At 51.9% G+C, this 14,734-nt stretch overlaps 1 protein-coding gene across 12 annotated transcripts in view; it reads right to left on the bottom strand.

The window, feature by feature from the left end:
- Positions 1–14,734, bottom strand: part of FGFR2 (fibroblast growth factor receptor 2) — a 104,983-nt gene that overhangs the window by 58,942 nt on the left and 31,307 nt on the right. For all 12 annotated transcript variants that reach the window (XM_070056997.1, XM_070056999.1, XM_008270456.4 and 9 more), the window contains 1 exon segment: positions 9,337–9,506. In XM_070056997.1, coding sequence (XP_069913098.1) covers positions 9,337–9,506 — 170 coding nt within the window.

The following is a 14,734-nucleotide window of genomic DNA, read 5'->3' as shown; positions in this document are numbered from 1 at the left end:
CCAGTGCGAGCAGGTTCACTTTTCTGCAACGCTTTGATGGTAAGTAGCACAGTGAGCAAACAGGGTGCTTCTGCCCTTTCAGAGGCCTTGGTACTCCATCAACATGGCCCCATGCAGCGCTGTTACTATTTATCTTCTTACACCATCGCTTCTGTATTTGATTTCTTGAGACACTGCTCACCCCAAACTTTATGAGCTGTGGCATCTTCCAAACGGATGATGTGCTGAGGAGCTGCCGACAGTGGGGATCCTGACGCTGCTGTAGGGGATGTCCTGCCCTTAATTAGTGGCTGCTGAACAGCCGGCTAAGAGCCGCATCAGCAGCTCCGACAAGTGGGAAACCAAGGCCCCAAATGGCAGAGGTGGTTTTGCAGGTTTGCCCTTCCACGAATTTCTCTAAATTCCTCAGACTTTCAGTGCCACAAAGATTTTGGCAGTTAGGGCCAATGTACCATTTCTGCTTTCCCCAAAAGAGATGTAAACACCCAATAAACATATGAAAAGATGCCTCAGCTCATTAACAATCATGGAGATGCAAATCACAACAATAATGAGACACTGCTATTCAGTGGCTGATTAACAAAAATTAGAAAGATCCACGTCACTGGGTACTAGGTGAGTAGGAAGCAAAACAGACACTAAACAGCAAGAACAGAAATTGAGAAAACCCTTTCTGTAAAATAATTTGGTGGCATCTATTAAAAAAATAGCAATGTACTTTTTTATTTTTACCTAGTTAATCCCATTTCTAAAAATTTAGACCACAGAAAAGTATACGATGGGAGCTGACATTGGGCTGTGACAGGTTAAGCCATCGCTTGGGACACCCACATCCCATATGGGAATCCCAGCTCAAGTCCTGCTTCTTCCACTTTGGATACGGCTCCCTGCTAATGCACCTGGGAAAGCAGCAAAAGATGGCCCAAGTGCCTGAGCCCCTGCACCCACGATGGAGACCAGGAAGAAGCTCTTGGCTCCTGGCTACAGCCTGGCCATTGTGGCCATTTGGGGAGTGAACCAGCAGATGGAAGATCTCTGTATCTCCCTCTCTAACTCTGCCTTTCAAATAAATAAATAAATCCAAACACACACACACACACACACACACTCAAGGCACATGGACAAAACCACTGCTTCAAGCACTGTAGAGAGCTGAGCTCCGTCAAGAAAAGAGGCATCAGTAATGTCAAGTTCATTATCTACAAGAAGAGATCAGATACCAATCAGTATAAGAGACTGAACACAAATCAATACAGCTGTGATTGCGGTTTTTGTTTTTTTATTTGTTTGTTTGTTTGTTTGTTTTTTGACAGGCAGAGTGGACAGTGAGAGAGAGAGACAGAGCATAAGGTCTTCCTTTTGCCATTGGTTCACCCTCCAATGGCTGCCACAGCCAGTGCACCACGCTGATCCGATGGCAGGAGCCAGGTACTTATCCTGGTCTCCCATGGGGTGCAGGGCCCAAGCACTTGGGCCATCCTCCACTGCACTCCCTGGCCACAGCAAAGAGCTGGCCTGGAAGAGGGGCAAGCGGGACAGAATCCGGCGCCCTGACCGGGACTAGAACCCAGTGTGCCGGCACCGCAAGGCGGAGGATTAGCCTAGTGAGGCGCCGGCTGTGATTGCGTTTTATATAGAACACACACACACACACACACACACACCACCCTATAGATTCACACAGGCCTGAAGCGATCAGCATGGCTGTGCAAACACAGCTCAAATCAGAAAGAAAACATACAAAATTAGAAATAAATATACAAAATTATTAGCAATGCACTTTGTATAATTAAGTGGTGGGACTGTGACTGCTGTTCATTTTATTTTTTTCTCATTTTCACTCTTCAAACCTGAACAAAACTCTCTCCCACACCCATTGAAAGTCAACATGGAACAATTCCTTGGAAATCCTCGCAGCACCAGGTGCCGGGCTGCAGAGCAAACCCGACAGCCAGGGAGAGGAGAGACCCTCCACCACCTCTACCAGCCTACAGCACCCGCACCTTCATTTCCATCCCCGCCCACAGCCAAATCGTGCTGGAATTCTTCATTATTTTTCAGCTACTAAGTAACAAATTAGAGAGCTCAGGGCTTCAAAACTAGGTTCACCAAGGACTTTTTAATACAACATTTCAATACGGAAACAAAGCACGTGGCACAAGCATCCTAGCCCTGGCCCTGTGGATGCAGAGACAAAAGGTGGCCCAGACAGGTTCCGTGGATTTTTTCTTCTTATCTAAATCTCCCAAGGTGCCCATTAAATCCCCAGCTAGCTTCAGGTGACAACTGGGAATGTAAATTTATTTTCTAAGATACCAAAACACCTAGGTCACAGGCCAAAGGTCAAAGACTCAGGCTGTCACCTGGATGTTTGGTTTCCACATTGCAAAAAGAAAGGGAGACCTTTCCAAACAGCCAGGTGTTCAGTAACAAGTGGAGTCAACGGCCAGAAGCTGCTCTTGGTGCCAGCTCGCACGCTGTGCCCATGCGATGACAAATACACCCCAGACCGCCTTCGACCAGTCAGGTCAATTTGCCTGAAGACAGTGCTGCCTTGTTACCCTGGCCTCAGGAGGCCCCCCACCCACCCCACCCCAAACGACGAAACAAAGACCCGCTGTCCTGAAGGTGCAAAACACTCCTGTCCCATCCCGGCCCTCATCTCCAGCAGGCTCCTGGGGACCCCAAACCACGCCTCCCAGAAGCATTTGCACAGACTAAGCCTTGCGTGTTAAGGACTGTGGCCCTAGCTGCTGCTTATCACCACGCAGCTGTGGAGGCAAACACCTGTTAATGCTTAAACTCCAGCTTCAATAGAAGGAGTTTGCTTTTCAGGAGGTGTCCAGAGAACAGGGCTGGGCGACCCGACCCCCGAGGACCGAGGACCGGTGGCAGAAGCTCCTCTCTGCTCGGTAAACAACCTCTGAAACCTTCCGGTGAGCCACACACGGCCAGGCCTGTCTCTTAGCTGCTTGCGACGGTGGCCTCCAGCAGCGTGTGTGCACTAGAAAACTCCATGACCCTCCTCGATAAACCAAGCCGAACTGCCCCACGAGCCACCAGTTCCACTTCCAGGTTTATACCCAAAGCAGCGGCAAGCTGGGACTTGCTCACCGCAGCAAGGCAGGAGCGACCCACGTGCACGGGCACAGAGTGCACAGAGCAAAACAGTCTACCCCTGCAAGGGAACATTACTCAGTCATAAAAACAAGTGGAGTCATGCTTCAGGAGGTACGGACAAACCTGGAGCACATTAGGGTAAGGGACACAAGTCACAAAAGGACAGCTACCCTACGATCCCACTGACACAGGCACCTGAACAGGCAAATTCACAGAAAGCAGTGGCTACCTGGGGCTGCTTCATGGTACTGAGTACTTTCTGGGGATGTGGAAAACATTTCTGTTGCTGGCCGCACACACAATGAATGTAATTAATGCCCATTCAACTCTACGCTAAAAGGTATTAAAGAAGTAAATTGTATATTATGTTTATTTTGCCATCATAACAAACAACTCGGGACCACAGAAGTTGGGAGAAGATCATCAGACCCCCAAGTCTGCCCTCAATGCTGCGCCGAGGGCAACCCATCCTGCCGCGTTCTTGGCAAAGCGATGCCTGTGTCATGGTTCCCATGGTAATGGAGTATTCTAAATACCATGGAACCACATGTGAAGGAAGTAGGTTAGCAAGAACACCAACTCTGGGGTAAAACTCCCTGGGACCTAAACGGTACCGCTGTCACCTTGAGGGCAAGATAACCAGACTGCCTCTCTGGGAACGGAAGGACTGAGTGACGTGACACCCAGGGGCACCTGGCAGTCAGGGCTCAGGTGAGCAGTCAACAATGTTGGCTTGTACCAGCACACACTGTCTCCTCATCACCAGATGTGCGATCTGGAACTAAAGCCGTACAGTCGGGGCCAGTGCTGTGGTGTAGCGGGTAAAGCTGCCACCTAAAGTGCTGGCATCCCACATGGACGCCGGTTCCAGTCCCAGCTGCTCCACTTCCGATCCAGCTCTCTGCTATGGCCTGGGAAAGCAGTGGAAGATGGCCCAAGTGCTTGGGCCCCTGCAGCCACATGGGAGACCCGGAAGAAGCTCCTGGCTCCTGGTTTTGGATCAGCTCAGCTCCAGCCATTGTGGCCAATTGGGGAGTGAACCAGCGGATGGAAGACCTCTCTCTCTCTCTCTTTATCTCTCTCTCTCTCTCCCCCTCTCTTTCTTTCTCTGCCTCTCCTTCTGTCTGTGTAACTCATTCAAGTAAATAAATAAATCTTAAAAAAAAAATATGCTGAACAGTTCTAGCTAAGAGAATCTCCATAAACTATAAATATATTATAACTCTAAATATAAAATAACTCTAAACATACTTGCAGGGCAAGACTAACATTGACACCCAAAAGTCTGTCGATGCATAACTCACCCAGAAAATCTCAACCCCGCTGACCTACGCGGTGAAGCAGCCAGCTCGGGAGTGACCACCAGGGTGTTCTACCGTTGTCTTACGTCTGAAACACACCTGGACACGAACGGCCTGTGCTCACTCGTGCGCTGCCCTCCCCTGAGGGGGTCCGGGGAATGCTAGCCCCGAAGGCAGCTGGCAGGCTTCCGTGCTGATGTCACAGCCCTGTGAGGAAGCCCTGTGTCCCGTGGTCTCTCTGTCTGCGTTCTCGTGCGCTGAGAAGTGGAGGGAACGAGGGTTTCTGCGAAGCCCTTACGCCTCCTCATCGCCCACGAACGAGCTGGGACGGAGCGGCCTGTCCCCAATCTGGGCCGGCCTCTGGCTTTTCTGCAGGAAACTCCAACGACGGCTCAGAGTCCTGAGACATATCTTGCCATAAAGGTCACCTCTTTACAAGAAAAACAAAACAAAACAAAACAAAAAAAAAACTGGGCTATGTTTAGGATGCAAAATGGCCGATGCTGCATCATGGCTGTATTATTAAGTCAGGGTTTTCAGAGATGTCCCAGATTATCTGTCCCACCTTCTCACTTCAAGGCAGGGCTGAGGCACAGGGAGCTTAAAACACTCAGCCGCGGTCAGGCGTGCTGTAAAAGCTCAGAAATCCGCACAGAGAGAAATCACACCTTCAGCCTCGGCAGACACCCTGAAAAGACCCTCACCACCCCGGGAGGGCTCCGCCTCGGGGCCCTGACGAACAGACAGACCACAGCACACCCAGCCGCTCTGGCCACTTCCATGAGATGAGCTCTGCGTTCGTCTCCATCCGTCCTCCAGCCCTTGGCCACAAGCGCCTACCATCTCAAAGCAAGCGTCCCACAGTGGAGGAGGGCCAGGGGCCTGCCCGGCCACAGGCTAAAAGAGCCAGCAAACACAGCCAGGTTTGAGGGAGAAGAAAAATGGCAGAAATAACAAACACTTGTTTGCGGAAACTTTCAGGCCTTCGATTTCTGGAAAGACACATCATGGAAAAGTTGACACTTGGCTGCTGCGTGGAATGAAGTGTGCCGGTGACAAGAGTCCGAGCAGTGGGACACCGAGGTCGGGGTCCCCACACTACAGCCAGGCTCACGCTCCCTGTGGGGAAGTCCCGAGAAATGAGAGCCACACGCTGTGCAAACGTTCACGGAAAATGAGTATTATGAAAAAAACAACGTGCATGGATTTCACAATCTTTTTCCACCAAAATAATCTTTTAATCCCATTTTTCTACAAAATTTTTGAAGTACCCACATACAGCTCCCTCCGGTCCAATGTTCAGAAGCATATTTCTATAAAAGTCCATGGACACAATGAAGAAAATATCAGAGGGGAAAACCCAACACCAGGGACCAGGCTCCCCAGAGTCTGCCCCACCCCTGTGCTGTGGACCAGAGCCAGCCAGGGGCTCAGACCCACAGGGCACTGCATGCCGGGACCCCCACCACCTTTGTCGGCTGGGCCTCTGGGGCTGGAGTCACACATCCTTAGCACGACTGCACGTGAGGTAACCGCACTGCTCCCAGGAGTCAGTCCTGGTCTTTGCTTTTCAAGTCCCAGGAGGCCCTGGAACTGGGTGGGATTTCTAAGTCTCCAGCATCCCCTAAACGATGTCCAACGCTGCCGGTGCTGCGAACACCCCATCCCCAGCCTCTGCAACCTGACGGCTGGCCAACCACGGCCACAGCCACACCAGACAAACCCAGAAGGGCAAAGAAACACGACCAGGTCACCCACCAGCCAGGATGCCACATTCCAAAGATGTAGTACTCTCCCCCACCCCACCCCACCCCCTTTTTTTTTTGGTAAAGCAATATATACACATATATTTTTTCAGTTTTGGTTTCCGTACAAATTCCGCTTCTCTTTCCCTCCAGGAACAGCTCAAATGTAAAATGCCCCCGAACACTCCCATCAGCCGTGCTCCACGGGGCAGGCTACCACCTTCGGCTGAGCCCCCCTCCCTTGGTGGAGCGTTGTCGTAACTCATCAGAATGAACTGCACCTGCTAAAAATCAAGCAGCGTCTCCTCATTAGGCGCCCTCGGTCTCCCTGCACATTCGTAATCACTAAATCAGATTTGCAAAAAGCTCCGTACCCATCACGATGATGCTGGCCGCGTTTATTTTGAGAGCCGCCGTCCCGGGAGACCCGTCAGCTCTCTCTGTACTTATTTACAAGGCTGTCTGCGTTGACGAAATTAGCTAATCACCAGGATTTTGACCACCATTCTTACACTAACATTGTGTTTAAATAAAATGTTGGAACGACATCAATTAGGTGAGTTTTCAGAGAACATTTGCTGGTTAGAATAACCCCACGGGCCCATGTCAGGGGTTTAACTCTTTCTAACCAGCACCACCTACTGAAACATGTCTATTCATTATTTCTTAGTGTGCATTGGCCTTTATTTCTTTGAAATACAGAGAGAGAGAGAGAAACACATGCCATCTTCCATCTGCCAGTTCACTCCCACAATACCAGGACTGGGCCAGGCGCACGCTAGGAGCCTGGAACTCCATCTGGGTGGCAGAGGTGCCACTACCTTAGGCCATCACCTGCTGCCTCCCAGTAAATGCAGTAGCAAGAACCTGGCCTGGAAGCAGCGGCAGGACTCGCACTGTGCACTCCAAAATGCGATGTGGGCGCCTCCACTGCACCACACAACACCTGCCCCTGGCTTGTTTTGTTTTTAATCTGTCCCAGGGGCAGCCCTCCAATCTGTAGTACCCGGAAGAAGAACTGAACTAAGAGCAAAGGACAAACCAGCCCCTGCCTCCCGCCCCCAGCAACCAGCAGTCTCCCAAGGACAACCACAGTGTCCTTGCTTCCCGGGGGATCTGCCTCAGCCCCGTGCCCACTCCCTGCCCTCCGCGACCTCGTTCTGGCCTCTACATACAAATTTCTCTCTGTTCAAAGGGCAGAATCTTTTGCAGAAGCAAATAATCCTCTAAATGCCAGGACCTGTGTATGCGATGTCGACAAAGGGGTCCGGGCACGTTCAGGAAGGCAGGAGGTTGCACACAATGGCGGAGTCCAGCGATGCTGGCGTGGAACATGGTGAGACCCGGCCTTTGCAGACATCCCACTGCTGCCACCGAGAACCCCGCCCCGTGTGGCTGTTAGAAACCTGGAGTCTGAGCTGAAGCTTCCTCTCCCTGACCCACAGTGGAGGCTTCTCAGATGGGTCCAGCCATGCCTGTAGCTCTTGGCAGTCTCTGGGATATGCCCTGAGGTCATCGCCTCCCTTGTGACACAGTGCTGGGATGTCGCTCCCACGACAAGGTGACAGAAGGCTGTCACTGACTCCTGTGTCCCTCCACCCTTTCTCTCTGGCTCCCCACTTGCTCACCCTGGCGGAGGCAGCTGCCATGTTGCAAAGCCCATTTGGAGGGAAGCATGGGCGGCCTCCAGCCACGCCGGGAGTAAGGCAGGCCCTGGACTCAACAACCTGCGAGGAGGAGACTCCTGACAGCAGCCACATGAACACTGCCTTCCCCAGTTAACCCCTCCAGAGAGAGCACCGGCCTTCACAGAAATCCTGGTTACAGGACCAGCACACAGGAGACCCAGCTAAGCCACGCCATACCTGCACGCCAGACGCGCACAGATGGCAAGACAGTAAATGGAGATGTCTAAAGTCACTTCATTCCACAGCAATAGGAACCAGCATTCCAAATGCACCCTAGAGTTCCACTGGAAGGCTGCCGTACGTCCTCTTCATACATCAAGTTCCGGAAGTTCTCCCTTCCGCACTAAATCATCTGGACAGCCCACTCTGGCCCTGAAAAGCCCTCCCTCCCCACTCTGCCCAGCACCCTCTCCTGACCACCCTCATCCTGTCAGCACCGCTTCGCCGCACAGATGTGGGACTTGGACTGCACGGCGCCCTCGGGTCTCCCTCCACTGCTAGACAAGGGCCCCTCTATGCCGGGAGCGCGCTCTGCTCTACGGTTTCAATGCCCAGGACGCTGCCTGCAGAGGGTGTGCCGTGGATTGGGAACAGCTGGAGTGCACCCCCCAGGGGTTCGTGTGCCGGAAGCTCAGTCCTCAGTGTGGCAGTGCTGGGAGGTGGTGGGGCCTTTAAGAGGTGGGGTGGAGTGGCAGGCCCTCGGGGAGGACCCTCAGAGGGGATTAAGGTTGTCCCAGGGAGACAGCTCTTTAAGAGTGGGTCCACTCCGGCTCCTGTTCTGAGATGCAACCTCTCACTCCCAGCGCAGTGCCCGTGGGTCCTCCTCACCAGAGGTGCAACCAGCAGAGACACCTGACCGGGGATCTTCAGCCTCCCAAACTTGACCAAAATCAACTTTTTTTCTCTATGAAGTTAGCCTGCTTCAGCTTCCTGATTGCGGTAATGGAGAAGCAGACTAATGCAGGGTGTTCCCCCACGATGGCCAAACGGACGACCTGAGGCTTCGGGGAGCATTTGCAGGAGTCTCTGGGGAGCCAGCAGGTCCGTTTCCAACTCCCTGGAGGGATGAGACTCCGCTCCACGGCGATGGAGTCTCCAGAATCCAGGGAGACAGAGGACAGAGGCAGGGGGACACGGGGACGTTGAGCTCTCTCCTAACAAGGAGTAAATATCTCGGAGACGCCAGGCGCTGGCCCAGTCTTGCTCACACAGGCGACTGTTCTGACGACTCGAATTCTGCACCAGCCTTACGTTTTACAGACCATACAGCATACAGAAAACAGACTCTCAGCTTTCGACCCCTCTGTTACGAAAGCCTCCTCTTACAATGGACACACATGAGGCCTGAACTCGAAAATGCCGTCCGGTGCAGGGAACAGCGAACGGTGACCACACGACCAATCCCTAGCTCCCGTGCGCTTTCGGGACTCTGAAGACGAAATATGCAAACGTCAGCGGCCAACCTGGGACGTCTCAGCCTACCTTATAGCCTCCGATGCGATGCTCCTGCTTAAACTCCTTCCCGTTCTTGAGCCACCGCATGGTGGGGGTCGGGCTCCCCCCCGCCGGGCAGCGGAACTTAACGGTGTTGGCGGCCGGGACGGCGTGCAGGCGTTTCTCCATCTTCTCCGTGTTGGTCCAGTAGGGCGCTCCTGTTTTGGAAAACAGCGTTAAAACGCACAGAACAGACAGCCTCCCCTCTGTGAGTGAGCTCCAGGCAGGTAGGATCGTTTTGTTTTATATGAGAGAGGCCCGACGTGTTCCAAATCCCTGGGAAATATTTACATTGGGAAACGCTTTCAGAAGCCACAGCCAGCTGGCCTAGCAGAGGGTCCCTGGAGAAGGGCCGCTCGTTGGTTTATGCCTATGAACGGGAAAGAAAGCATTTAAAACACCTTCTCTCTCTTGTTCTTGGTGCCAGAAAATTATTTCATGTCGAATCATGTTTTAAAACGCTACTTTAAACTCACAGTGACAAAACGCATAGCAAGAATGGCTGAGTCTTCCAAAATCCTATCCTTTCAGAGAGCCACGCCCACTAAATGATCACACACACATACACACACACACACACACACCAGTGAAAACAAGCTGTCCACAGAAGCCACAGCAGTGGAACCACCCGAGCTTTACTTTAGCAGGCAATCAGCAGTATAAATTACCTCCCTAATATGAGAAAACAACCCAGCGAGGCCTCATTAATTTCCCAGCACTTTACATGACAAACCAAAAAAAAAAAAAAAAAAAACCTGTCGCTACATAAAAATTTTAATTTTTTTAAATAATTTTTTTTTCTCTCCAACACTAATTGGGAAAACTCTAATCTCGCCATCACGCGTGAGCTGATAGCAGGAGCCTACCAATTAAGTGTTGTGATTCTCAAAGTCATAAACACAGAGATTTTTTTTCAGCTCGAGAAGAGGAGTTTTTCACTCGCCCCGTTGAGCACACGTGACTCCCAGGAGCGCCCCAGCCTCCATCCCAAGACTGCGGTGAATTCTTCACCTCTGCGCCTAATGGCCAGTGAGCACTGTTGACTGAGTGCACTGTGTTTGCCAAGCACTGCTAAGAGCTTTGCATGCCCAACGCATTAATCCTCACGACAATGCACTGAGAAAGGCGCTGTTCTAATCCCTGTTTGCAGGTGGGGAGACCAGGACCGAGAAACTGAGCTACCTGCCAAGAGCCACGATGCTCTGAGGAGTGGGGCTGGGGCCAAATCGGTCTGACGCCAGAGCCCACGGGCCTCACGCCTCCTGCCCATGGCTAGGGAGAAGCCGCTTCCCCAGAGCGTCGGATTCCACCCCCAAACCACTCTCACGCGGGAGAATGGAGTCTGGACCGGCCAGCCCGGGCCAAGGCACACACTCAACCTCCACGGCAGCCTTGTACGGCAATTTAACTGTTGACGTGTGTGTTCCACCAAATCTGGGCTCCCTTAAAGCACCCATCAGCAGGGCCTGGAACATTCCAGAAGAACGACTTGTAGCTGGGCTCCTTTCTGGGGCAGGCGAGCCCCGAGTGACTGCACACACACTCTGCCACCCACAGGCTGCCTGGTCTCCGGAGGAGCTGTGTGTCTGATGCATGTTTCAGCCGCTCCCCTACTCTGCGGGTAACGACCCCCGCCCCGTCCCTCCTACCACGGCCCCCAGCCAACACTGAGCTGTGGGACTCTCACAGAAAAATCAGGAATGAGAGTAACTGCTTCCAAAACACACACCCCCACTGGCCCATGCTTGCTCTCGGAATCGCGGTGAAAAGCGGAGCTGCAGTGTCTTACTGCGGGCGTTCTTATCTTCTTTCTCCTTGAGCATCTAAATGTCAAGGTGGTGCACAAAGCCAAGTCGCTGCCAAGAGCGGCAAAGACCACCGCTGGGCACCGCACAGGCCAGCAGGGAGGGAGGCAGAGCGAGGAGGGCTGGCTGCATTCTTCCCTCGGAGCCCAGCTGCCTGTGCAATGGGCAGGCAGCTCCCGGAGCCACTTGACTTTGGGTGTCAAATGCCACAAACACAACTCTTCTTTCCCAGGTCCACAGGGAGAACTTGACTCCTATTTATCACAAGGCTCCCAGGGCCTGGCATAGACTGAAATGGTTTCAATAATCTTTCATTTTAAAAGCTTCTACTTAGGGGGAAAAAAAAAAAACTCCACCCACATCCACAGTCCCTAAAAAGAAGCCATTGAGAGCACAAAATAAATAATGAGCTTTGTGGCTACACAAAGACTTTCACAAATCTGACCTAAATGAAAAGCATACCTCATGCTGTCAGGTGTCTGTGTTCATGTCATTTGTTTAAGTAAACACAATGGCCCATTCACTGGAATTAGCTAAATATTAATGTAGTAACTCTTTCAGATAGCATCAATTACCGCGGAGCTGGTCCCCTGGAATGCCTTTTCTTTTTTACAGAAAAGAAAACAACAGATATGGGCTTATGTACCATTAGTTCAAAAAACGTGATTTTTATGTTCTCTAAAACGTCAAAAAGTGGTATTTAGCTTAAGGCACAGGAATGTTCTTCTTTTCCTAAGCCATCTTGCTAAGCCATCGCAACCAGCAATGGAACGGCCCCAGACCACGTGCACGTGTGCAGCCGTGGGCCGTGGCAGCAACACACTGGCAACCAGCACCTTTGTCTTGGTGCCTAAGGAATGATTTAAGGACGAGGGTGACAGAATTTTGCTGGCATTTCTGGCAGGTAGCCACTTCCCCAGGGTAAAGTCTCAGTCATCAGACAATACCCATGACATACGATGGTGCACGGCAGTCGGCACGTGGCAGGACATGGACATCTCGTCCAAGTCCCAGAGCACCAAGGCGGGTGGGGGCACCCAACAGGAATGGGGCACCAACGGGGCCAGGCCTAGGAACCTGGGTTTCACAAGATTCCCTCAACAACTGTCCACGGTGACTGAACACAAAGGGCCAGAGCGCCAGGCTGCGCGGCCTCCCCACGTGGCAACGAGAGGCCACCCCCAACTCTGCCCAAGCCCTCTGCTGTTGTCCCGAGGCCTGCCTTTGCCACATCACGCTCACAAACTTTTACAATGAGTGTGATGCTGGAGGCAAGAAACTATTAACTAACAGTGGTTTGGTTTTTTTTTGTTTGTTTTTTGTTTTTTTCCTGAAATAAGCCAGTTTATGCAAAACTGGAAGAGCCTGGACGATGACACTGCAGAAGAACGGCCTGCAGTACTGGCTCCAGTGTAGCCTTGCTCTCTCCTCAACATCTCCCGCCATTCTTGGTGGCCATCCTTGCCACCATGCAGCCCAAGAACAACACAGGCCAGGCACCTTTGCCAAGTTCCTCTCCACCCAAGGAGGCCTCTTTCCTCCCTCGGAGAGGAGGGAGAAGGAACTGGTTGAAAACCTTTAAAAACCTACACACGCAGAGATGATCTCTGGACACAGTAGCTGCTCACGACGGATGCTCGCAACAGCCTTGCTCAAGATGCACCTGCACACCCAGGCCACATCAGACGGGGTGAGCCCAAGTGTGTGAGCATCAGTGTAACTAATCCACCCTTCCTGGAGTGGACATGGAGGGGCAGGAAGTGCAGGGCTGTGACACAAACCTCGGATGGCACAGAAAATGAATTCTACTCCATCAGCTGGACACACAATGGTCTTGGGGACAGGTATGGCCCCTTCAGCTCCGACTGTCCTGGCCCTTCATATGGAACCTGCAGCAACAGAGCCACGTTCCCCTAGTCACTAGATACCAAGGACGGGCAGAGGGAGGCCAGCGCCCATGGACGAATGCAATCCCATCCTCAAGGCAGACCATCGCTGCTCGTCTCCTCTTCCTGCACTGGGGCAGTCGGTGTACAGCAGTGACAACGCGAAGCATGCGGGACCTCTACTTTAATACAGCAGGAGTCTCCTAAGATGTGGCCGGTTAAAGGCAGATTTATAACCCTACAAAACCCCCCGCAAAGTCCTCCAGCACAGGCCACAGCGAGGATTCCTCATGCTTTCCCTAGATCACGTTGATTGGCATGCACTTCCAACATCTGTACTGAAAAACAGTGCTTTCGGTGTCTGGAAGGGTGCTGCGCCCAGAGGGTCTGGAGCACTGCACGGATGGACGGACAGATGGACGGATGGGCAGATGGACGCGGGGGTGAAGGGATGGATGGGCAGACAGACTGACGACTGTTAAAAGCTTCAGCTATAAAACCAGAGATTGCTCTGATAAGGTCCCTCCTGTTCTAACATTGATTCCAGGTATCTATGTGCTGGGCAGGTATCGATTCTGTTAACAAACGGTAGGGTTATAAGGTTTCTTTGGACCTGGCAATTTAAACTTAATGAGAAACCATGGGCTGCGCCGTCTGTCCCTTGCATATCCCAACACTGGCATCTAAGGTTTATGGTCCACTCTCTCTGGAACCAAAAGGCGAGAACGCAGCCCAATGGTTTAAAGGAGAAACATGGGCTCGTATTACAGCGCTGCACCAGAAGAGACCTTGGTGGCCATCTGGCCCAACGGCTGATGTGACCAATGTCATCCAGAAAGGTTAAGTGATCTGATCGAGGTCACACAGCCAGAGGCCAGGCCCGGGCCAGACCCAAGTCTCCAGCCCCCTGAGCAGTGCTCTTTCAACCACTCCAGGCTGCCCTTTGAACTCTCCCATGGTAATTAAGTCAAAAGTTCAAGATTTATGTGAGCTGTGCACGCTGATGACTGCCAACTGTATTTTTATTGATGCAAAAATAAAAAAAAAAAAAATACAGCCTGTTTCAGCTTCTAGATTAAGTCTCCCAAACTCCCTAAAGCCCCACTAAGGCCTGACTTAAGTCTATAATTAGGGCTTTTAAAAATATCACTAATCAGAACATTTGAATGCTTTGACCTCTGATGGGAGGGTGGGGGGAGAGTGTGTCTGGGAGCAGCCCACAACCCTTGCAGTAGGCTGCAGTTCATCTGTCCTCAGCATAAACTAAGAGAAAACAAATCTACCAAAATATGGAGACGCGAGTGAGGGGCGTGAGAAATCCCATCAAAACCACAACTCACTGGCCAGCGAGCCATTCCATCAAAAACACAGCTTTAGAAAGCAGTGGAATGGTGGAGCCTGCTGGGAGACCAGGAACCTCCTTCTGCCTTCAAACAAAACTCTCCAGCCACGGCTCAGCTGCCCGCCCGGGGGGAAGGAAGGTGCTCAGGGGAACACGGACACCCAAGGACCCAAGTCAACCTTCCGATGAGCTTTTGATTACAGCCATGTCCAACCTGTAGGAGGCGTCTACTTGTGTGTGTGTGTGTGTGTGTGTGTGTGTGTGTGGTTGCTGTTGTTTTGTTCTCTTCACTTTCTGGAAACTTCAGTACAACTGAGAAATCTCCATGTCCCAGCTCAGATACAACCTCTACC

The sequence above is a fragment of the Oryctolagus cuniculus genome, chromosome 15 (genome assembly GCF_964237555.1).
Source record: "Oryctolagus cuniculus chromosome 15, mOryCun1.1, whole genome shotgun sequence".
NCBI classification, from domain to species: Eukaryota; Metazoa; Chordata; class Mammalia; order Lagomorpha; family Leporidae; genus Oryctolagus; species Oryctolagus cuniculus.
Note: the sequence above shows the minus strand (reverse complement) of the source record. Positions and strands in the feature narration are given on the sequence as shown.